The sequence below is a fragment of the Molossus molossus genome, unplaced genomic scaffold (assembly GCF_014108415.1).
Source record: "Molossus molossus isolate mMolMol1 unplaced genomic scaffold, mMolMol1.p scaffold_m16_p_17, whole genome shotgun sequence".
Classification (NCBI taxonomy): domain Eukaryota; kingdom Metazoa; phylum Chordata; class Mammalia; order Chiroptera; family Molossidae; genus Molossus; species Molossus molossus.
In genome coordinates, this window is record NW_023425352.1 from 18,207,602 (window position 1) to 18,231,965 (window position 24,364).

Sequence of the window (24,364 nt, forward strand, 5' to 3'; positions counted from 1 at the left end):
ATGTCTTATAAACATTTAAACTTTAAGGGTGTTTTGTTAAAACGCCACGCGTTGTCGTGCCTTGATCCAGCCCTTGCTGCGGAAATGTGTTGTTCGGTGTCTGGCCGGTAGGAAGTCAAAGCAAAGCCGCTGTTCCAGGTTCATCACCCAGTTCGCTTCCCTGACCGTGGCTCTGTCCTGGGGTCTCCCCAAAACATGTTCCAATTTTCAGAATGCGTTTGTCCCTTCCTGAGGATCCCCTCCCCTCTTCTCAGGTCAACTTGGAACCATTTCGCTGGATCAATTTTGTTTTCTGCCAAAAGAGAGACCGTTTTAATTGGTCCCTGGATGACAGGAAAGATGACAGGTTTGGACAGGAATGACTTTGCAGTGTCCTGTTGTTCGCCACTCTCTCCTTGAGTGCTTTTCGGAATGTAAACATCACTAACAGGTACAGCACGAGAGGAGGACACGGCGACCTCTGGCCAGGGCAGCCACTCTGGTAACTCCTCGTGCATCCCCTCACGTCTCCCTAGCGGTTGACTCTCTCTGGGGAATCTGCTGGCTCTTCTCATCATCACTGTGAGCAGTGGCGTGCCGGCCGTAGGTAAAGGTGTCCTGCGTCCTGGGGCCTGGGAAGAAGAGTGTTCCTTTTATTAGCCCGACAGTTCCCAGCAACTTGCATCGGAACGGATGTGATCAGAATGGCAGAGCCGTGTCTGCCGGTTACCCGGAGAGGAAGAATGCTGGCCGACCCGCGGCCGGCGCAAGCGCTCGAGAGCCCCCTCGTGTGGATTTCCCAGTAGAAGTGACATGAATGACGAGCGCTTAGAGACAAATGAAAAGTACGAAAATCCGTAAATGATTTCATAAGATGAGCAACACAGGAAGTGGGGGGGTGACAGAGAGTCAGGTCTGCTCGCTTTTGGGGGTGCCCGAGGTGACCGTCGGTGTGTGTCTTTGTGTGCGTCTGCCTGCCAGTCACCTGCTGGTCCCGTATGTGTGTGCTCTGTAAGCCGGTTAGGCAGAGGGGCGCTGTGGCGTGTCGGTGTATGATGAGCCTGTGTATCAGGGATATGTATTGTTGATGAGTCTGCATGGGAAATGCAGAAGGAAGCACGGTTCTAATTCAAGTCAATCATTCTGTTCCCACACACGTCGGACCCTGGCGACCAGTGCAGTTCTCTCCGCACTAGAACGAGCGTGTACGTGATGAGAGGGGAAATGTCGGGCACAGGGAGCCAGAGTCCGTGGCTTCATTATGGAAACACCAGACGTTTCCCTCGTCAGGGGTTGCTCACTGAATGTGGACCCCATTCCAGAGCATCAAGAAACGGGAGCCATGGAAAGTTCACACCAGCGCACAAGAGCTGGAAACTGATTTTCGCTAGTGAGAGGTCAGAATAACCATAGCTACGACTTGGGGTGCCATCCTGTGCCAGTGACTACCTGATTCAACGCCTACACTAACTTTTTGACTTAGGGATGTGATCACTCCCGTTTCACACACAGATAAATGGGAGTAGAGGGAATACTGTCAGGTTTTTAGATTACAGAGCTAGTAAGTGGCAGATTTAGGATCTGAAGCCTCGAGTATGCAGACTCGTAAGCACGGACTGTTTTGTGTCTCTGGAAGGTCAGTATCTGGGATTGTACTTGTGGCCGAGTAATAGCTGCAAGGTAGAGGGACACGGCAGGGCAGGGTAACTGGGATTAGACTTTACCTGACAGTGGACACAGTTAGACGGGGGAAAAGCCAACATACACGGAACGAGCAGGTGATTGCTCTGGACCCGTTCACTGCCTTCGGAGCCAAGTCCGGAGCCTGCAGTTATAGCCGAATTCTCGTAGTATCATGACATGGCTCCCAATTATGTCTAGTGATGTGTTTGTGTAAAAAAAAGCCTAGAAACAGGTGTCTGAAAATCCCGTCATTCCTGAAGAGCACAGTGGCACCATGCGAGGTGGCTAACAGAAGACAGTGTACCTACTGGTGGCCAGAACGAGAGAGAGGCCACCCGGTGTCCGCGACGTGGATGCCTGGTGTGCTCATCTGATGTGGGTGGTGAGCAGGGCTTGGACAGCTTTGGATGCGACCCGTCCTGCCCCGGGAAGGGGATATGAATTGATGATGATGAAGAGCACTTTGGCTGGATGGACAGTGACAGTCCGCGTGACCAAGTGGAAAGGTTTGGGTTGGCATTGAAGCCAGCTGGCCAGCAAACTCAGAGCACCCAGAATGCGCGCATGCGCGAGGGAGCCACAGTGGGTGTCATAAAAGACACCGTGCGTGTCTCGTCACCCACGTAGTATCGTCACATCCTGCGTGTCCTGTCTTTCACAGAGAAAGCTCAGCAGTTATGGCTAATACCTTGATTTCTTAGGGGAGTGGGGGCTGCCTCTTACGACCCAGCACAGGGGCAGGGAAGGAAAAAGCTCTCGCGTCCAGGACATATTTATTACAGAACATAGCTGGTATCATCTACCTGCTGAAGGCTGCTAGCTCCCTGGGTGGGGGTGCTGCCTGATCAAGGCGCCGGGGGAGGAAGGAACATATAGACGCGTTGGCATCGGGTTCCCTGGCTGCAGAGGCACCCCCGGTACCGGCGGTGTGCGTCCGTCCTGGCTGGCATCCTCTCCCTGGCACAGAACCCCCAAAGCCCAAAGAAACCATGGTCATGAGTATGTTCTCTTTCTCACCACAACTTTTGATTCATCTTTTTTATTTCTTTCCAATGTGGACACTTTGAATTTGTCATTTCCTCCTGCGTCAGAACGGGTGGGAGGAATCAGCTCCCCGTCAGCACCAAAGGCAGAAATGAGCAAACACGCCTGCGTGAGGGTCTCCCAGCCAACCTCACCTGCAGCAGAGATCGGGCCGGGCAAGGGCGCTGAGCGGTAAACATCACAGCACCAAGGAGATCGCTGGGTTCTTCCTCTAAAACCCCGAAGAAGCCCGAGTCCCAGTGCCTGGCAGAGTCTAACGCTCAAAGAAGTTCTTTTGCATGAATGTATAATTGTTTAGACATCCTGGGTGCCACATCCCAGCACTTACAAAAATGCATGATAAAGAGCAGAGGCTCATAAATATGTATTGAGCAGCAATGAAGTAAACGTTCTACTGTATGGATAAAAGGCAGCTTCCAGTGCGTGTGACATCCATGTGGTAGTCCCCTCGGAATGCTCTAGGATGAGAGGGGACTTTAAAGAAATAGTACAGTTAAGTGTGTGGGCTCTAGAGGTAGACAGTTCTAAGGTTCTCTGGAGAATGACTTTAGGCAAGTGACTGGCCACGTCTGAACTCTGGTTTTCACCCTGGCCAGTTTGGCTCAGCGGTTAGAGCGTCCGCCTGCGGTCTGGAGAGACCCGGGTTCGGTTCCTGCTAAGGGCATGTACCTCGGTTGCAGTTCGTCCCCAGCCCTGGTTGGTCGTGCGGGTGGCAGCCACTCAATGTGTCCCTCTCACATCGATGTTTCTCTCTCTCTCTCTCTCTTCCTCTCTCTCCTTCCAACTCTACCTGAACAAAAAATGGAAAAATGTCCTCGGGTGAGGGTAAAAAAACAAAGTTAAACTCTGGTTTTCTCCTCTTGACATGAGGGTAACATGGACTCGACCACTTGGAGTGCGTGGGCAGGTTGATGTTGTCATGCTTACCAAGCCTTTCATCAATGCCTCACACCTCATAAGGGCTCAGTAAATGTGGGGTACTATTGTTATATCTTCTAGTATAGAATGCTTGCTACCTATTCTATTAAAAACAAAACCAGGACTTCCTGGACAAAGTGATTTTTCTGTGATTAATTTTAATGAAGGAATGTGGTGGGTTGAATGACAATCCAAAGGTACGCTGGAGTGGAAGACTATCATGTGAGAGGTAACAGGAGTCTGGTTGGTGTGGCTCAGGGGTTGAGCATGGACCCGTGCACCAAGAGGTCGCTGGTTCAATTCCCAGTCAGGGCACATGCCCAGGTTGTGGGCCTGATCCCCAGTGGGGGGCATGCAGGAGGTGGCCAGTCGATGTTCTTTCCCATTGATGTCTCTGTCTCTCTCTCCCTTTCCCTTCCTCTCTCTTTAATTTTAGTGGTTCAGTGCTCAACCACTGAGCCACACCAGCTGGGCAAAGGAAATAATTATTAATTACCTTTGAGACTCCGGGTTCTAGTTCCCACCTGAGAGGCAAAGGAAGACACGTGGCCTCTCAACACAGAATTTGGCCACTTAGAGAAGTAACAGGTACCCCGCAGGAGGACACGCTCCATGGTAAAATAGCCATTCCCACAGGAGCAGCTGGCGTGGAGACTCTGAGTCTGCACGAAGGCGTCTCCCACCCGGAGCATCACTTCCCAGCCCACTCCATCCTCAGCCCCGCCCCACCCCACAGACAGGCGCAGACCTTGGACAGGAGGGAGGTGGTCTGACAACAAAAGCAGGTCTTCCTGCCCCGGCTGCTTTGGCTCAGCAGTTAGAGCGCCTGCCCACAGACCGCAGAGTCCTGGGTTTGGTTCCCACTAAGGGCACATGTCTTGGTTGCAGTTTGTCCTCAGCCCCAGTTGAGGTCGTATAGGTGGCAGCCACTCGATGTGTCTCTCTCACATCAATGTTTCTCTCTCTCTTTATCCCCCCCCCCTCACACCTACTCCATCTGAAGATGAATGCAAAAGTGTCCTTGCGTGAGGATAAAAACAAAAACAAAAACAAAAAAAACGTGTCTTCCCTCCTCAGTGGAACCCCAGACCTTACATACACTCATAAACATATAATGTACACACAAGTGCACACATGCACATAATGTACACACAGACACACACACGTGCACACAATTACACATATTCTGCAATCTGGGCACTAATACTGCCCCTTGATAGCTAAGTCCTATAGTAAGAGGGAGAGGTTCCAGGAGATACCTGATGAGACCTCACCAAAGAGCCCTTGGGGACAGTGCCTCATGCATTGGGTGCACGGTGGCACCAACAGGTGGGCTGGTCAGGCTCAGAGCAGAAGGAGCGGGGAGTGCACACAAACACCTCGGAGCAGAGGCGACCTCTCGGCACACAAGTCCAAAGGAGCAAAGAATAGAAAGACACCTCACAGGGGACTTCCGTGGAAAGAGGGTAATAAGCGGACCCTCTCCAGCCCCACCCCTCCTGTCCCACATTCCCTCTGCTTCTCCAGGTCTTTATTGCTCAAGATGAACCTGGAAGCAAGCTGCCCGAGATGAATTACAAAGCACAGCCCTTGGCTCAAGTGGCTGTGATCATGCCAAGCAGTCGGGGGCCAATAAAGTCAGGGCTTCTGCAAAGCAAATGAAGCAGCTGCTAAACGCAGCACCCTGCTCTGACACCCTAGCCAAGAGGGAGAGCACAGGGGGGAATGGGCAATGCAACTACCGGAAGAGGAAATACTTTCAGCCCCTCTGCACCCACTGTCGCCCCCTAGCATGTCCGATGGGTAGGACAGTGCGTTTCTCATATACCGGGATGCTGTGGAGGGAAGACCAGGAGGACGTTGTGAAAATTCCATTTCATGAAATTTAATTTTTAAAGAACTGACAGTTGTTGTATTTAAATATGTAACAGCCTCTAGAACATCTGCAAAATCAACATGGGTTTCCCTGGTGAGTTGTCCTTCTGCAGCTGGTGCAGTGAGCAAAGAGCGAAGTGTTACTTGTAATGAGCATGCCGTTGTTGGGAGGTCAGGGTTCCTGCAGTGTGTGTCTCCCACACACTGAGGATCTCAGTGAGCAGAGGCTGCTCTGGCTGGTGTCCATCGCCCCAAACGAGGCGTGTTTCCGTAAGTCATTCAAAGCAATTCATTTATACGATTTATTTGCTTAACAAACTTGTCTTCCAAAAGTGTATGAAGTTGGCCTAACTCTAAATTATGCCAGATGCCAAGTCAGCAGGTATGAACTAATGAGGTTTATGAGGTTTGAATGTGTTGAAAGAAAGCAAAGGCAAACCCTGCATCTATGGATTGAAACCCAGCCTCCTTGAATAGACAGAATCCGAGCTGTAGTTGCTGGGAGAACATTGGAAATCCGAAACTTTGGGTGTGAACCCTACTAACTCTCTGTTATCTTCAGCAATTCCCTAACTCTCCGTTATCTTCAGCAATTACATTTTGTTGACACTTCAGTTTCCTCATCTGTAGAATTGGTATAATAGCTGTCATGCAAGTTTGCTGTGAATGGTGAAGGTTTTATATATACAGTACTGGGCATCGTGCTTGGTACGTGGCAAGGACCAATGCTATTGCTTTGCTCTTCTGCCTAAAAAAAATTATAAGATAATATAAAGGGCCTTAGTAAAAGTAATTAGACTCAAATATGCCTGCTATCTTATTCACTTCTTCCCTGGCTGTGCTATAGAAAGCTGGTTAATCTAAGTGTTTCCTCATCCTTGAAATGTGAGTAATGAGGACGATATCTCGTGCTTACTATGAGCATTGAGATAACCTATGCATAGAGTTGGAATGCATGATTCAACATATTCCAGACCCTTCCTTCACTGCCTTCTGGTTGTCCTGGGTTGTCATCATTTCAAGCAGAGTAAAATATGTACAAATGTGTTTAATAGACTCGAAAACAGCCGAAAATATAATGCATAATTAATGATTTGTTAGAGCACAGTTTAGGCAACTTACCAATGGTACCTCTTTGGTAACGTATAGAATAGAGAAAGCGGTCATATTTTCAGGGCCAAATAATGAATAAGGTCTTTTTATCGTGGGAACAGTGGTGTTATGGGAATGGAGGAGGAGTTACTCAACAGTTTAGGGAAATCATTACTTCGTGGAGTGTAGTAGCAGTTCTCTTTTGTTCAGTGTGTTTTGGTGGCTTAAGAATAGAGCAATCTTTTTTTTTTTTTTTTTTAATCCTCATCCGAGGACATTTTTCCATTTTTTGTACAGACAGAGTGGGAGGGAGAGAGAGGAAGGGAGAGAGAGAGAGAAACATCGATGTGAAAGGGACACATCGAGTGGCTGCCACCCGCACGACCAACCAGGGCCGGGGACAAACTGCAACCGAGGTACGTGCCCTTAGCGGGAACCGAACCCGGGCCTCTCCGGACTGCAGGCGGACACTCTAACCGCTGAGCCAAACCGGCCAGGGCGAATAGAGCAATCTTTTACAGGAAGCAAAACCCAAAGACAATAGTAATTGGATCATGAGTTTTAACTGACCTGTTTCAAGTGCGCAGGGTTCTGGGTAGCACCACGACTTAGGTCGCTGTTAAGAGCGTGGCTGTGAAGACAGGGAGGTGTGGGCTGAAATCCCAGTCCAGCCAGTTACTATCCTGTGTGTCCAATGTTTCCTGTGGCTGTGTGACCTTGGGCAAGTCACTTAACCTGGATGAGCCTTAGTTTCCTCATCTGTAAAATGGAATAAGTGATACTCACCCAAGAGGACTGTTACCAGATTGAAATGAAGTACCCGAGACTGTGGGTGCTAGGCCTCACATAAAATAAAAATAGCCTCTATTTATCATTTGCCAAGCAACAAAACTGAAAACACCAGAGTTTATCTCTAGGCAACAACAAGCTACTACCAGCCTACCTTAGGGAAATAAAAATTCCCCATCAAACTTGCATTAGGATGCCCCCCGCCCCGCCCCATGCCATAGGGACACAGATCATTTGCTTTCCGTCCCACTGTCCAGAGAGTGATTGTTCTTGCTCATCCCCACCCTTCATCATCCTCAACCTCTCTTTCCTCCAGTGCTGAATCGGACGGGCTGCTTTCCTTTTGTCAAGTAAACAAATGCATCCCTTTTCTTGTGTATTGATGTATTGATGTATTTTTCAGCCATGTCGATTTTTCCCAGGTAGCAGGCATAAAGGGGATGTTCTTGGCTAACAAGAAGATTGACAACCAGGTGAAGACCTTCATCACGTATAACAAAGGCAGAGACTGGCACTTGCTGCAGGCGCCCGACGTGGACTTAAGAGGCGACCCTGTGCACTGCCTATTGGTGAGTCTTCATCTCGAGGCAGAAGGCCCGAACAGGGAGGCTGGGAGAGGTGTCAGACAGGCGGATGAGGCGGTGCCAGGCTCCCTGCGGAGGTGCTGGACAAGAGGGGCCGGGGGGGGCATGGAGGCAGCCAGGGGGAGTCATCCTGCTGCCTTTGGACCAGAGAGAGAAGAGGAAAAACAGGAAGTGTCTTATGTCCAAGGATGCTCAGTTGTGGCCCAAATTCTGATGAGGAGCTCACACCGTAGTTTAAGGGAGAATATAACCGTTTCCATCCTTGTGTGGAGAAACGTCTTTAATTTCCTATGAATAACCTATTATGGAGCAAAGGACACGGAGGAGATTCCACTGTGGAATCGATGGACTGAATGCAGAATTGTGTAGCTTTATTTTCTAGAGGAGATGTTTATTCATGTTTTCAGAGGAGTATATGCCTCAAACAAGGGTAGGAACAACTAGTTTAAACTTTCACGGGTACCCTTTATGATATGTTTCATTCATTAGGTCACTTTATATATATAGGTGGTGCTGGCAAACCGTGGCCTGTGGGGCAAATATGGCCCTCCGCTTGCTTTTTTAAATAAAGTTTTATTGGAAAACAGTCATGCTAACTCACTTATGTATTGCCTTGGCTTCTTTTGCTCTACAGTGGCCGAATTGCGTAGTCATGACAGGGACTTCGTGGTCCACCAAGCCTAAGATATGTAGTACCTGGCCCTTTACAAAAATGTTTTTTGACCCCTGCTTTGAAGCATGGCTCTTTCTGAAGCATCTGACATCTGGAGAATAAGTAGAGCAGCAAGAACTTATTTCTGTATTGGATGATATGTTGGTGTCTGAGAGAGGGAATCAGAAATGGATCTTGCCTTAGAGGAGTTTGCAGTTTTCTTGAAGGAGACGGGATTAAGAAAGGAAAGATTGTAGGGTTACAGCTCACTTCTCTTAGTGGTCTGGTGCCCGCCCCATCCTGCAGGATGAAGGGACACCGAGTGAATGCTGAAGGTGGGGAGGGAGAGAGTAACTGCAAAACAATTAAACGGCAATGTCTGTAAAACAATTCAGAAGTTGATTTATATTCACAAAAGAGAGAGACCAGTATGTGAAGCTGGAGGAAAGACCTCTTAGTTTTAGTAAAGGCTTGGAGTGTGTGTGTGTGTGTGTGTGTGTGTGTGTGTGTGTGTGTATCAGTATTCACAGTCCTCACACAATTCAAACTTGAATGTTATTCACACTCAGCTGGCTTCCTTGTGCCCCGTGAAGTCTAAACAGTCACTTTGCAGGTTCATCCATTGAGCCGTAGGCAAGTCACCCTCCTACTCAAAAAGATGCCAGCAGCCATGGCTTGACCTTATTAGTTGCAGAGTATACCACAGTTGTCACTGTGCATCAGGGATGTGGTCTGCAGTTCAGCCTCGCACCCCACTTCTATCCTTAGTACTGGCAACGCACATGGAGGAAAGCCAGGTGTTATAGTGAGTGCACAAAGCCAGTGACAGCGTAAGTCAATGCAACAGTTATTACTGACTCCCTGCTCTATGCAAGACATAATTCATTAGCATTTTTAAAAACAGGGCCACCTTCGCCCTGGCTGGTTTGGCTCAGCGGTTGGAACGTCGGCCTGCGGACCGGAGAGTCCAGGGTTCGGTTCCCACTAGGGACACCTTCCTAGTTCAGCTGTTTGAAGTTGGAGCACCATGATGTTTTGCGCAGGATCCGTGGCATGCATCATTGCCTCAATGTGTCCTCCATCCTCTCCTGCACTGAGAGAATTAGCCCTGTCATGTAAAGGGGTCCAGCTTTGTGGAGTCAAAATGTACAAACATAAAACGTACCCATTTTGAGAGTGTCTTCTGATGAGTCTTGACAAATGTGTATACCCGTGTGACCACTGCCACAGTCATGATAGAACATTTCATCACCCTCAGAAACCCCTCTGGTCTGTTTACAATCACTGTCCACACCCTGGCCCTGGCCCACCACTAATCTGCTTTCCTTTAGTACAGAGTTCCCTTTCCTAAACTTTTATGTAAATGGCATCAACGTGAGCTTGAAAAATTCAGATCATGTCTCTCTTTTACTTAAACCTTCTAATGACTAACTCAGGTCAAATGAAATCCAAATACTGAACCACAGTCCACAAGGTCCCCCACGGTCTGGCCTGTCTGCTCCTCCTGCCCAGCCGCAGCCCCGCTGCCCCCCGCCCCCCGGAACCGGTGGGAGGACGTGCCTGCGTCCTCACCATCACCTGACCGTGCTCGTTCATGTCTTAGACTCTTCGTATTTGTCATTGTTTGTCTGAAAGTGCCCTTTTCCTAGTCTGGCTCTTTCTCAAAGTTCAGATCTTAATTCAGGGAGCTCGCCTGAGCCATTTCTGAAGTTGTACTTGTCCCTGCTCTTTTTCATTTGTGACCCGCTCACTCTTTGAAATCAGCACACGTATGTTTCCATGTTCCCTGCTAACGTGAGCTTCATAAGCAGAGGAGCTGGGGCTATTTTTTTAGCCACTAAAGAACCAGCTCAGGAATCGTACCTGCCACAGGGCGGGTGCTCGATACAGGAGTGTGGGTGCCTGATACGGGAGTGTGGGTGCCCGATACGGGAGTGTGGGTGCCCGATACGGGAGTGTGGGTACCCGATACGGGAGTGTGGGTGCCCGATATGGGAGTGTGGGTGCAGGTGCCTGATACAGGAGTGTGGGTGCAGGTGCCCGATACAGGAGTGTGGGTGCCCGATACGGGAGTGTGGGTGCCCGATACGGGAGTGTGGGTGCCCGATATGGGAGTGTGGGTGCAGGTGCCCGATATAGGAGTGTGGGTGCAGGTGCCTGATACAGGAGTGTGGGTGCCCGATACTGGAGTGTGGGTGCAGGTGCTCGATACAGGAGTGTGGGTGCAGGTGCCCGATATGGGAGTGTGGGTGCAGGTGCTCGATACAGGAGTGCGGGTGCCTGATACTGGAGTGTGGGTGCCCGATATGGGAGTGTGGGTGCCCGATACAGGAGTGTGGGTGCCCGATACAGGGGTGTGGGTGCGGGAGTCCAATACAGGAGTGTGGGTACGGGTGCCCGATACAGGGGTGTGGGTGTGGGTGCCCCATACAGGAGTGTGGGTGCCGGTGCTGTTTGAAGCAGATGCTCCGCTGAAGGTGTTATCTGGGTTTTCCATTTGGACTTTAGTGGAAGCCTTTTCTTGCCACTGACTGTCACTCCGAAGGGTGTGTCATAATGACCTTCTGAGGCTCCTGGGCCCACCTGGACCCCAAAGTTGACAAGACCAGTAGGCTCATTAAGCGGGAGTGAAGATAAATTAATAGCATATGACGTGCAGTGCCCAGGGGTCTTTGGCCTCCCCCCTCATTAACCTTGTTGCTTGAGGTGGTTGCGGTCTCCTTCTAGAAATCAGGCAGCAGGACGAAGAGGGGAAATGACCAAGGGGGTGGGGAGGAGAGACCAAAACCACTTTATAAAAATGTGTCCGAGGCAGGAATAGGACAGGAACTCTGTGAGCCACGGGAGACCCAGACTGTTAGTCTTCTCTCAGCTTGGGAGCGGGTGGCAAAGAGGAGATTAAAAGTGGTTTTAAATTGTGGGCACTTGGAAAGTGACAATGTCACCAAGAGCACAGCCTAGTGATTAGACAAGAGATTGTCCAGCAGGGCTGTTGGAAATGTGGAACAAGTTCAGAATTATAGCCCCAAAAGGAATGTTCCTGGTCAAAGGTATTCTATAGAAATAAGACATCCAGGGTAATTTGGGGCTGTAATTCAGGACTTTCAGACCGCTGGCCTGGAGGGCTCCCCCGGGATTTCTTCCCTCTGAAGGCGGCATTGTGCAGTTAGATGGGGTATTACAGGTCCTGGTCCACCTGCCTCCAGAGCCTCAGGCTTGGACTCCCAAGACGCGAGAGGTGACTGAGCCCGGGACAACTCCTTGGGCCCCCAGGGGAGTGCAGTGTGTCACGGGGAGAGGCCGTGATTTCTTTACGGATTCAGGCGGCCGTTTCTGTTGGAGCTGCGCACCCAGCTACCCCTGGAGATTCTTGACTCTGCTCTCCACGCCTTCTCACCTTCCTGCACGTGCTGTGTGGATTGGGGGGGGGGGCAGATGCCCCAGACCCAGCATGTGGTCCAGGGCCTCCCTTTCTTCACCGTTGGCCCCTGACTCAAGATCTAATGGAGTCCTCGCTCCAGCTCAGCGTCAGAAACAATTAGTGTATGGGGGTGCGATTGGGGGCTATTACCTGTGAAGTTACCTGCTACCCCATTATTTATGAAACCTCTGATCGAGCTTTTCAGGACAATTCTCAGACGAGGATCCCTAGGGATAGTGGTCCCCTGAGGATGAGAGCTGAAGGCTATTACTGCAGAGGTTGGGGGATAGAGGAAGTGGGATGAGAAGGTGGTTGACCCTCAAGTCATCTGACCGTTTTTTGAGTTGCTTTATTTCTTGCTGGGTAAATCTATTCTATCATTTAGTAATTCTCCACTGGCCATCCACATGCTAGGAGACATGGCTTGTTACTGACCAGGTAAACCCAACAGATAGTCACTGAGTGCCTGCCATGGCCAAAGGCTTCTGTAAGAAATAAAAGAATTAGACAAAAGAAAGGTCATCAGGACCGAGAAGTGCCCCAGGGACTCTAGGAGTTTGTGTACTCCCGGAAGTCCAGTGCGTCCTCTGTGTGCCCTGCCCGGGTGCGTGTTTTCCTGGGAGAGTCCCTGATTTGCTTCGGGCTCTCAGACTCTGTTCCTCCCCCTGAGAAGATGATAGACTGAGGATCGAGTTGCTCCTAGAACTGACTGACTGATGATGTTGCCCTGTGACTATGTGGGGACACTTCCAAGGGACGCCGCTGAACACGAGTGCTGGGCCCTCCAGCCCCTGTCAGTCAGGTGCTGGGTCATGGTGGTTTCAGGGTAAGTGTGATATCCTCCTAACTTGGAAAAGTAGAACAGTGCCTTTGGGACGAGCTGTGTTTTTTCTCCACCGGATTGGAGACAACTCAGGAAAGAGACTCTCACACTCAACACGTGTTTGCTCCTGGGAGACAAGGAGGCAGGAAGGCAGGAAGGAAAGGAGACAGAAGTGGACAGCGTGCCCCCTGCCGGCACAACAAGCACAGAGAGTTGGGGAACTTGTGTGCGGTCCTTCAGGGTCTGCAGGGCCTCCGTAGCCATTACGATCAACCTCGCTAATAAAGTTTTAGTGACTTCACTTTGATGAATGCCCCAAACTGGTCAGGTACAAAAGTCGAAGTTAAAGAAGTGAAGATGCATCACTTCACATTGTTTTGCATTGAACATTGATGGAGACTATGTAACTTCCTTGCAAAAAAAAAATTGGAAAAAGGAAAAAAATAGAAAGCCACAGAATACTCTCCTTGCACCAGCTGGGGGCAATCCAGTACTACGAATATGAGCACGGAGGAAAAAGTGCACCAGGAAGATAATTTCTCAGCTGCTGCTGCTGCAGGAACTGGTGTCTTCTTAAATTAACTCATCCTGGGCTCTGAAAGCCATAGCCACCAGCAGGGCTCAGATGGTCAATTGAAAATGCTCTTTTCATAGCAAGTCCCCATAGCAAACAAGCCTTGGGGCGGGTGGCAGCTGATCTTCACAATCTTCTGGACTGTTAACTGATGAAATTTGTGACAAAAGGGTGCTGACGATTGCGTGCAGGGTGCCCCATTGTCAGGGATGTCCTGTCCTGCGGGGTGGTACAGAGATGCTCCATTCAACCCATAAACCTACACACCGTTCCAGGAAGTGGTGTACCCCTCATGCCATGGAGATACTCACATTACTCTGGTTCTCTGGTTTACAGACAGGCCCGTGTACTTCTGACATTGTTCTGAGTACAATAGTAATGTCTTTCATTTCCTAACATGAAAGCATTGCTTGTTACTTTAAACTTTTATCGACTGTCTTTTTAAAAAAATATTTTTTCTTTATTGATTTTAGAGAGAGAGGAAGGGAGAGGAAGAGAGAGATAGAAACATCAATGAGAGAGAACATTGATTGGCCGCCTCCTGCATGCCCCCCACTGGGGATCGGGCCCACAACCTGGGCATGTGTCCTGACTGGCAATGGAATCGGCGACCTCTTGGTGCAGGGTCGACACAACCACGAGCCACACCGCCCGGGCTTGCCTGTCTTCTTCTCTTTTTTTTTATTCTCACCTGAGGACATTTTTACATTTATCTCAGATAGAGTGGGAGGGAGAGAGGGAGGAAGAGAAGGAAGAGACAGAGAAAAACATCTACATGAGAGAGACACATCAAGTGGTTGCCACCCACACGACCCCACAGGGGTCGGGAACAAACTGCAACCGAGGTATGTGCCCTTAGCAGGAACCGAACCTGGGCCTCTCTGGTCCGTGGGCTGACACTCTAACTGCTGAGCCAAACCGACCAGGGCTTGACTGTCTTTTTTTTCCCTAGGCTAGGTTTCACAGATGATGCAACATAGTACTTGATGTTTACTCTGTATTTGCAGAGTTTATCTCTTTTGGGGATAAAACCGTATGTACCTCACATAGGTAGCACAGGACTGTGTGTGGTAAATAGACTGTTGTAGGTCAGAGAAGGGTAGTTTCTGATAGGCTGCGGTCATCAGCAAAAGTTTCCTGGACAAGCGGTCGGACACCTCTACTGAACCCTGTCTTAGAACCTGCTAACTGTGCAATGGTCCCTGGACCTCCGCCTCATGACAGTACCATTCTAACATTCCCCTGGGATGAGAGGAACCGAGTGTGTGGTCTGACCATGTCTTCTCATTGAGGATGGTCTTCTTTACTCTTTCGGTACATTATGAAGTAAAAATTCCTTTGGTGCGAACCAATCATGTATTACTATCATTGTTCCTTGAGCGTTTACTGTCTGTGGACAGTGAGAACAAGACCCTGTGGTGATCCACTGTTTTATTTCACCAGTATTTCGGCTGCTTTATTCTTGGGTTTCATTTTTAGCTTGTCATTTTACTCTATCTCATATAAATTTAATCACTGCATCTCCAGCGCTTCGAATCTCTGCTGGTTGAGATTTACAGAGCAGAATAAAAGTAATAACAGAGATACATGGGTGATTCCAAAACTCAAGTTGAGAAGATTAGAAAGTAATCTTCCTGAGCGATGAAAAGAAATGTAGGTTCAGACACAAATTTGTGGTTTCTGACAACTCAGTACAAGAACTGTTTTAAATGAAGAGCGTATAAGATTTATTATTGTGTTTTTGAAACCCACTGATATATTCATCAGAAGATTTGATCGAGATTTTCACATACAAATAAACAAGTCCCTTAAATTTTCATTGAAATTGCTATTACTAGTACATGTTGCCTACAAGTATGACTTTGCTATTGAATAGCACTGATTCTGATAATAAACACCCTGACACCTGTATGGTGGATATTTGGACAGTTTTCACATGTCATACAGCTTCTTCTGTGCACCTGAGCCCAAGGTCGCACATGGGGAGTGGCTAAGAGATGACCGCTGACTTCAAAGCTGTCCCCGCCTCATCAAACCTCTCCTCATGTCCTATCTCATTTCTCCTCCTCTGTCTTACAGACTACATACTGTATTACAACTCAAGTCTTTTGCTTTTTTTTCTTTGTTATCCGTGTTAGGCCTGAAATGTCTCTTTTCCTCCCGAACATCTCATCTGCTGTTCATAACCTCACCCATCTTTGCCTACGGCACCGTTTTCTCCTCGACACCTTCCCTGATCCAGAGGGGACCGTCATCTTCTCACCCTGTAGCATCTCATGTTTCATCTGTGCTGAACTTACGGCTGTTACACTGTTTACTCTTTGTGCGAATCAATGGAAAAGATCGCACATTTTACACGCCATGACAGTCAAGACCAAATCTGAGTCAATGTTACTTCTTTATAAGCTACACCTAGCCTTTAACAGATAAAGTACTCAGGTGTTTGGTGAATGCCCAAATGGCAGCTAAGGCAGTCAAGTAAACAAACTGAAGATGCCTTCCTCCACCAGCTTGGCAGTGGTCCTATGCTCTGTGCACCGCAGGTGTTTGGGAACGAGAGATGGGAGGATGGAAGGGTACATGGATGGATGCATGACCGGATGGATGCTCCGAACATAACACTGACGTGACTCTGTAGATCGTTTGCTATCGTGACACTCATTTTTCCTCTTCTCAGCCTTATTGCTCACTACACCTTCACCTTAAGGTCTCTGAGAATCCCTACACCTCGGGGATCATTGCCAGCCGAGACACAGCACCCAGCATCATAGTGGCTTCAGGTAAGAAGCTTTCCTGGTTCGCTGACTGTTGTGAATTGTGTGTATTTTAAGACGCTAGCTATCTCTGCTTGGAACCCAATGAGCAAGCTAAAGCGATTTTTAAATGGCTCCCAAACCAGTGACCCCGAAGCCAGCATGCTGAAAAATGCTGCGCAGATGTGTGGCCATCCCAGTCCATCTCAGGAGATGCGGGCTGGCCAAGTCGCTCATGGTTACCTGTGCGGAGAGTTCCTTCACTAATGATGCTGTGCTCTTTCTAGGCAACATAGGTTCCGAATTGTCAGACAGCGACATCAGCATGTTTGTCTCTTCAGACGCAGGGAACACGTGGAGGCAGGTAAGAAAGCATTCTGGGTCGAGTTGCTGAGGCTTAAATGACATTAAAATTGCCCCACTTGGTTCAATTCTGGGAACTTACTCTGCTACACATAAGAACTGATTCAACTACCTATGAATCCTAAAGTTTGCCCGTGCATTTATTTAGTCTTAAGTCTTTGAGGTTAGCGAATCTTCTTGCAATTTGATTGATTTTTTTTTTTTTTTTTTTGCCATTCAATAAAAATGAACCCTATTCAGAAACTATATGGAAGAAAGTTTATAAGTGACAATGAAACCAAATTAGATCTTACTGATTTTTTTTCCCGTAGAAGAAAACCAGAATACCAAAGAGTGGATCCTATAGGGAGCATGGCGCCTGGAGGGGTAGAGTATATACCCAGTGCCGACTTAGCTCCACAAATTCCCTTGCCTTGAAGTCAGAACAGATAGCAACGCAGTCATATAGAAATAGCAATTACCCAGGTGGTGTTCTGAGATGTTTAAATCTCATGTGCAAAACACAGAGTAATAACCATCACAGTGCATATGCTAGGGAAAGGAGAAACGGAATCACTTGAAAGCAGTGCGTTTAGCTTAAATGCTTCCTCTCTCTCTTCTGAATGAAAATTAGATACCCATAGCTTCTAAAACAGGCATTTAATGAGGTTTAGCAATCATAACAAGATATGTGCCTAATGCATGGCTGTTACCCTTCAATAAATATGTTTTAATAACCCACTGACATTTAATTATCATACAATAACTAGCACAGTAAATTGGAATTTAATGCACAGGTAATCACAGAGCGATGAGAACACTCTGCTTTATATTTAAGACAGAGATCTGCATGCTGTGGTCCGATTGCTATTCCCTAATTGCAGACCCCTCCGTCCTCGGTGGGATTCCCATGTTTTGAGAAGGGCATGACAAGAAGGAAAAGTGCTCAGGACTGTTGGTCTTGCAGCTACATAGGAACAAGGACAACCAAGCCTCCTCTGGAGAACAGGTGGAGATCCAGGGTCCCATTTTTATTCCTTCCAACACCCCCAATGATGCAACATAAGTCTCTACTTCTGTCGTCCTGCGATAGGACATATCTTCATATGAGTAGAAGAAATAAATAAAGGAGACTTGATTTGGGGTGGTGAACACACAATACAATGTACAAGTGACGTAGAATAGAATTGTACACCTGAAACCTATAAAATATTAATAACCAATGTCACCTCAATAAGAAAATTTAAAAAGCCCAAAACCAAGGGGAACAAAGATTGTGTCTGTGGCGTAACCACAGACAAGGCTGGGCTGGCGGTGTGACCGAGAAGACAGGGTGCCTCTCGCGTAGAGAGGGCTCAGCAGTTTGCATCCTGTCCCCATTTGACGTCACACTGGCCTCTCCGCCTTTGGAGAAAGATCCAGTGACGCATGTACCCAAAAATGATGATCCCATTTTCATCAGAGCCACTTCATGACTTGGTAGAGAATCCTTGAATTGAACAGAAACACCTCTTCTGTAGAATACTTGGAAATTTTAAAATAACTCGATACGGAGGTCACTGTAACCCAGCTCCAGGAGGCACTACATGTGGTCTTAGGCCACATGTGGTCTCCAGCTCCCTCTAAATGCAGTGGCCTCATCTGTAAGCATGAGAAGGTGAGAGTAAAGTATCTCTGAGGCTTCTTCCATCTTAAAATGTTACTCAATGTGACAACTATCCAAAATCCTGACATCATCGAAAGTGAGAATCGATAGAATGCACCACAAAACGGTAAGAATATAAACATGAATGCATAACTGTTGATTCTTCACATGTGTTTTGTGGTGCCCCTGAAATAATTGTGTGCAACAACAGGGGCATATGTAGCCCGCCCTGGGAAGCATTGCTCATAACTACGTCTTCCCAGAGATTTGGGGAGCTGTTACTGGGTCAGACGGGCTTTTTCTCCCCATATGGACGAATTCCGTGAACGCGGGGTGTGTGGATGTGGCTGAGCGTCCATCTGGATGTGGTCTCCTCTTGCAGATCTTTGAAGAAGAGCACAGTGTTCTGTATCTGGACCAGGGCGGGGTCCTGGTTGCTATGAAGCACACGTCTCTCCCCATTCGACATCTCTGGTAAGGCACCGTTGCCCACGACCATGGCTCCTCACTGCCGAGGGTGGGAGTCAGGCTCTGACAGCATGAGCACATTTGCTGTAAAACATCAAGATCTACAAGTTTGTACAAACGTTTGCCTTTGCTCTATTAAAACACGATCGTTGCTCCTAGGAGGAGGAGAGGCGATAGGGAGGGAGGAAGGGTGAATTCTGCCCCCGGAGAGGAAGCGCATCCTAGTGGTTAAATGTGACAGTACCCTGTCCAGTGTCTTATTCTTTCAGCACAGTCGTGGGTAGAAGGCTGTGTCAGGTGTAACCTCTGACTGGCCGAACTTCTTACAGTCACCGTTCCCAAAGAACATCTCCTGGGGTACGTTTGCATCCATTATGTGTGTTCTGCACATAGATCGCGACTCTTCTGTTGCTGATGGTGCTTCCTTAGTTTCCCGTTTGGGAGCGACATTCTGTCGTGCCACCCGTAGGTCTCCCACAGAGGGCCATGCAAGTCCTGACTTCCAGGGGGCTTTCCAATAGACTCCTTCATGTGTGTTTTTGAAAGTGACTCTCTCCACATGCAAGGTTGTTCAAAGTCAAAAGCCTGATTTTCCCTCACCCGTTAGTTACTTTGGTGACCGAAGGGAAAGCTGGGGGAAATAGAGCAACAGAGGCTCAGCCTGGTGGAAGCTTCCACAGAGAAGGACAGAGCAAAGGAAGGATCCTGGGTGACCCCGAGAATGGCAGACTTCTCTCCTCTTGCTCTCGAGAGCCTGTCCCTCTGTACCCACTCACTCACTCAGCAAGTCAACCAGGATTCCTAACAGTGGAGGGGGGACTCTGCTAAGGGGATCACTTGGAGGTGCCTGGTTCAAGTCCATGTGAATAGGACCCCCAAGGTCATCATTCTTCAGAATCACCTGTAAGGCTTGCTACTCAGTGCACTGAGGTTTTGGAGAGAGTCACACTGAGATCTAAGATCTAATCAAATATCCAAATTTAAAAACAAATCCTATCAAAGACTCATTATTATTCTGTTTCCTGCAGCTCTCCCCTGTTAATGTTATAACACACCTGGGTCCCAAATTGCTGGCTAACTGTTTCTGCCTCCTGATGTAATTAAGAACATGTATTCAAGGGTCACTTTGACAACGCCTTAGGCACTTTTAAAATGTGTCCTCTCCTGGTTGATAGTATCAGTCCTTTGAAAGGATTTTCTTTTTTCCTTTTGCGATCTGAGGACTGTTTTCTCTCTCTCTGTCTGTCATTAGGTTGAGTTTTGATGAAGGGAGATCTTGGAGCAAATACAGTTTCACATCTATTCCCCTTTTTGTGGATGGGGTTCTGGGTGAGCCCGGGGAAGAGACCCTAATCATGACGTAAGTGGAACACGATGACGTTTTCTAGTTAACAGTGCCCCGGGGACGTGTGGTCATTCCCGTTGCTGCTGTTAGGTCTGGGGTTTCCAGCCAAGTCAGCACATCTGATTTCGCGACTCCCCAGCACAGAGGATGAAATACGGAGCCAGTTTCTTGGCTTTTGACTCGTTATGAGGAGACCCACACGGAAGGCAGGTGGCAAACTAGCTTATTTCTTCCCCTACCGAGTGGGCTGAGGGAAGTTAGAAGAGATTCTTTCCATAGACAGGAAGGCTATGCGTGTAACATTTTAATAGTAAACAAGCTCAATGTATGGGGAGATCGCAGGCCTGTCAGGAACGGCCTCACTGTGAGGCGCAATGCTGAGCATGAGCCAAAAGCCCCACACAGGCCTTTATTGTTCCTTGGCTCGCTACCTGACCGATTGTGAGGGGTATTGGGGAACCCCGAGAACAATCTGTTCTCGTGAATCTGCATTTGCGCTCACTCTTGTCTGGAGAGAGGTGATCATTAATTTGTGAAAGACTTGATTAATGACTGGCCTGCCTGGGGGGTTTGCCTTTGGAGTATGAAGCCATGCTTGTGCCCTCCCCTAGAAAATTGGACACAGGAAACAGGGAAGGTTGTAAAATAGTCGATCTTGTGGTCCATGGAAATGTACAAATCAAAGTGAATAGTTGGTACATTTTCTAAAATTTTCTTCCCTCCTCCATTTTTTTTTTTTTGAAATGAGAGAAAAAAAAAATCAACAAATGTTTAATATGCCTAATAACTACACTTTTGGCCATGGTTAACATAGCTAGATTAGCAATTTATTCCTCAATTTGTTTTCATTTAATTTTCATATGCGTGAAACACAGATTTAAAAAGCTGCCTGAGAAGGCTCCTTTGTGGCTTTTATCCTTGTCTATGATTTGGGATTCAAACACCTCATTAAATATCTGAGTCTCTCCCAGTAAGGAGAGTAGAATACACGGTGTAGGAAGCAATTATACAGCTGCCCACCTTCCCTGGTGACTGGCGGGGTAGGTAAATAGCATGGAAGTCATGGAAACCATGTACATTAGCCAGAGAACCCAGAAGTGTAATCTTGGACCATGCAGAATGCAGCATTTGTGATTGTTTTCTCCATTATCGATTGATTGATTGATTACTTTTGTTAACCGTTCTGTGGTACAATATATAGAAATGGTCTTTTCAGTCAAACACCCTGCGTTCTGGCTCGACCAGTTCTTCCGTGGTTTGACATTGTTTTTATGCCAGCTAACAATTTACTGTATTTTGCCCATAAATGTGTTTTGAGGTTAAATGATATGATCAGTGGAGTGTGCTTAGCATCCCGCTAAGCTTATAGTAGGCACTCAGCAAATGCTAGCTGTTGTTGTAACTGTTGGCGTTGTTATGACTGCGGCTGTTTTTGTCATTGTGAACTCTGTAGAGTGTTTGGACACTTCAGCCACCGCTCGGAGTGGCAGCTGGTCAAAGTGGACTACAAGTCCATCTTCGACAGACGCTGTGCCGAGGAGGACTACAGACCTTGGCAACTGCACAGCCAGGTAGGAGGGAGGCAGCTGAGTGGGGTGCTGAGCACCGTGTACGGGGCGAGCTAGTCATTCAAGTGTGGGAAGTGGGGTCCTCTAAGCCAAAATGTTCACCTCGTGTTTTGTGTTCCATAGCAGTGAACAAACTCTACATTGTATAGGTTGTTGTGAAGTAATTTCTGTGTTTATTGTACTAGGATATAATGAGATAAAATTCAAATGTGCTTGGCTTAGACTTACAACTCAAAATGAAATACCGACTCAGCACGGGGACTCTAAACAGGATTTATCTGAGCGTGTCATATGGATGCAGGGTGAAGACAGGGGTGAGCACAGGATCTTGAATGTTACCTACCGGTGCAAACAGACATAAAGCAACAGAATTATGCTCTGTGAGCAGCGCAGAGAACGTCCTTTCTCCCTCCTCGGGTGACTCCCTGGGGTGAGACACTGCTTCTCGCTCTGCTGAGGTGGCCGTGGCACAAGAATGCAGCATTGTTAACAGGAAACTGTCCTTTGTCCTGGCCCCTCAGCTGTTCAGCTCTTATCAGATGCTTCGAGAGCGAGACGTCATCCTGCAGGTCTCGAATGCTGGTGGAGGGTCCTGCTGAGACAATAACCCAGCATTTACCCCAAACCTAGACTAAGTGATATGCCTACACACAGATGTGGAATGGAGCCAGTTAGAGTGAGTTTGCTTGCCCGGCCGGTGTGGCTCAGTGGTCGAGCATCGAACCATGCACCAAGAGGTCACCAGTTCGATTCCCGGTCAGGGCACATGCCCAGGTTGTGGGCCCGATCCCAGTGGGGGGCATGCAGGAGGCAGCCAATCGATGTTCTCTCTCATCAGTCTCTCTCTCTCTCTCTCTCTCTCTCTCTCTCTCTCTCTCCTCTTCTCTTCCTCTCTCTCTAAAATCAATAAAGAAAAGTAAATAAATGAAGTAAGTTTGCTTAAGAAGACACGTAGCAGCTGAGATACAACCGCGCTCTGGTCCTCGGTTGCGCAGAGAGCGCCGGGTTTGATGGTGCCGCTGCACCGGCTCAAACACCCACTCCATCCAGACTCAGTGATGAAACCACTGCTCGTTTACACGGCTGACATTTTCCCCTTTGGGAGGCAGAAGCTTTGTGATGTTCAAAGCTTTTATTTATTTCGTAGAGAAACCTGAATTTAGTTCTCTTGCTTGTCTGATAGAGGGATATAAAACCAGTGTATAAAGTTGCGTGGGCAGAAGTATCATAGAGGAAAATGGATATTTATATTTCTTAGCAACGTTCTTTTTTCATATACTCATAAGTGAGCAAGTGTACACATCTGTTCTTTAGGAGAATTGAACCTAATTGTCACGGCTTTGTTGGCAGTACGCTTCTTATGGGGCTGAGTCTCCATGATCTGTGTGCCCCTCACAGCACTGTGCCAAGCACCTTGCCAGGGGACACTTTGCTGGGTGCATGAGGAGTGAAGGACGTATTTACACACCCTCTCCACGCTTCTTCACTTTGCCTTTATCGGTCACATTCCACACTAGAGTTGCAGACACGGACAAGAAAAGGCCGTTAGCACCCAGCAGCCCGCCCAAGTCCAGATCGCACTGAGGTTTGAGAGCATCTCCCTGAACTTCCAGGTGTGGACCTGAGCTCCTTGTCTCCTTGCAGGGGGAAGCATGCATCATGGGAGCGAAAAGGATATATAAGAAGCGGAAATCGGAGCGGAAATGCATGCAGGGAAAATATGCAGGAGCGATGGAGTCGGAACCCTGTGTCTGCACAGAGGCTGATTTTGACTGGTGAGCTTGTGCCGTTATCCCAGGGACACCTTGCTGTCAGAGTCACGGGCCTCTCTGGAAGCTCAGCTTTGCAATGGCAGTGATAGTCATAAAAGAGGTGACAAGCCTCCTATTCTTATGAAATTAACTTTGGTGTGCTTGTACCTGTGCATATGGGAAAACCAGGCATTTCTGTAGAGTTAAAGAGGATGTATGGTAATTATCTTCATCTGGGTGCTAGGTCTCAGGGCATAAAGGAAGGAGCTCTGATCCCCCGGAGTTGCTTCACATGGTGACAATGAAAACAAGAAGTGGTCTCCAGAGATCAACCATAGTTGTGTGCTCGAGACTAAACTTTCTGGAATCTAGGGATCCCGAGGGTGGAACGGCTTACTTATAAGGCAGTGAGTTTTCTGTCCCTGGAGGCTTTCAGTCAGGGGCTAGCTGACTATTTTATGTGAGCATGGAAGGCGTTTCCAGACTCGATGCAGGGAAGGATCCAAAGCCATTGCCAGCCTGCAGCTCCACGATTCTAGAGCTAAAGGAGATGTCTCCTTTACTGGGAATAGGCTAGTTTAAACTGGGAAAGTCCTGACACAGTTAGATGTTACACGAACTCAGAGTGACATTGTGAGTCTCCTGGAACACTCAGAGCAGAAAGCCAGCTGGTGGGGCCAGTGATTCCCTTGCTTTGGTCTAGGTCAGTGATTAGCCTTCAGGTGATGTTGAAAAAGTATTGAGAATGGGGAGGTGGGAACTCCCTTGATCATATTCAGTTCATTTTCTGCTCCTTTTCCCCCCTCTTATTTTTCCATTTTATTTCCTTCTATATTTTTAGTTTAGAGAAGGTGATTGCTAAATAGGTGGGTGAGTATTGAATGATTGAAAGCGGACCTGTATGAGAACCAAAGTCATTCCTTTAACAGTTTGTTTAGAGCTGTGTAGCAACCACTGGTCACATTTCTTACCATCAAAATATCATTGAACGGGCTGGGAGGTACTATGTATACACACATCACAAATCTTAGAAAAAGTAAGTCTTCTCTCATGTTAGC

The 24,364-nt window shown here is 47.9% G+C and overlaps 1 protein-coding gene across 6 annotated transcripts in view; it reads left to right on the top strand.

The window, feature by feature from the left end:
• Positions 1-24,364, top strand: part of SORCS1 (sortilin related VPS10 domain containing receptor 1) — a 474,859-nt gene that overhangs the window by 365,953 nt on the left and 84,542 nt on the right. For all 6 annotated transcript variants that reach the window (XM_036264900.1, XM_036264895.1, XM_036264899.1 and 3 more), the window contains exons 10-16: positions 7,803-7,949; positions 16,112-16,214; positions 16,475-16,551; positions 18,557-18,648; positions 19,895-20,002; positions 21,441-21,558; positions 23,200-23,330. In XM_036264900.1, coding sequence (XP_036120793.1) covers positions 7,803-7,949; positions 16,112-16,214; positions 16,475-16,551; positions 18,557-18,648; positions 19,895-20,002; positions 21,441-21,558; positions 23,200-23,330 — 776 coding nt within the window. The remainder of the gene's footprint in view (positions 1-7,802; positions 7,950-16,111; positions 16,215-16,474; positions 16,552-18,556; positions 18,649-19,894; positions 20,003-21,440; positions 21,559-23,199; positions 23,331-24,364) is intronic.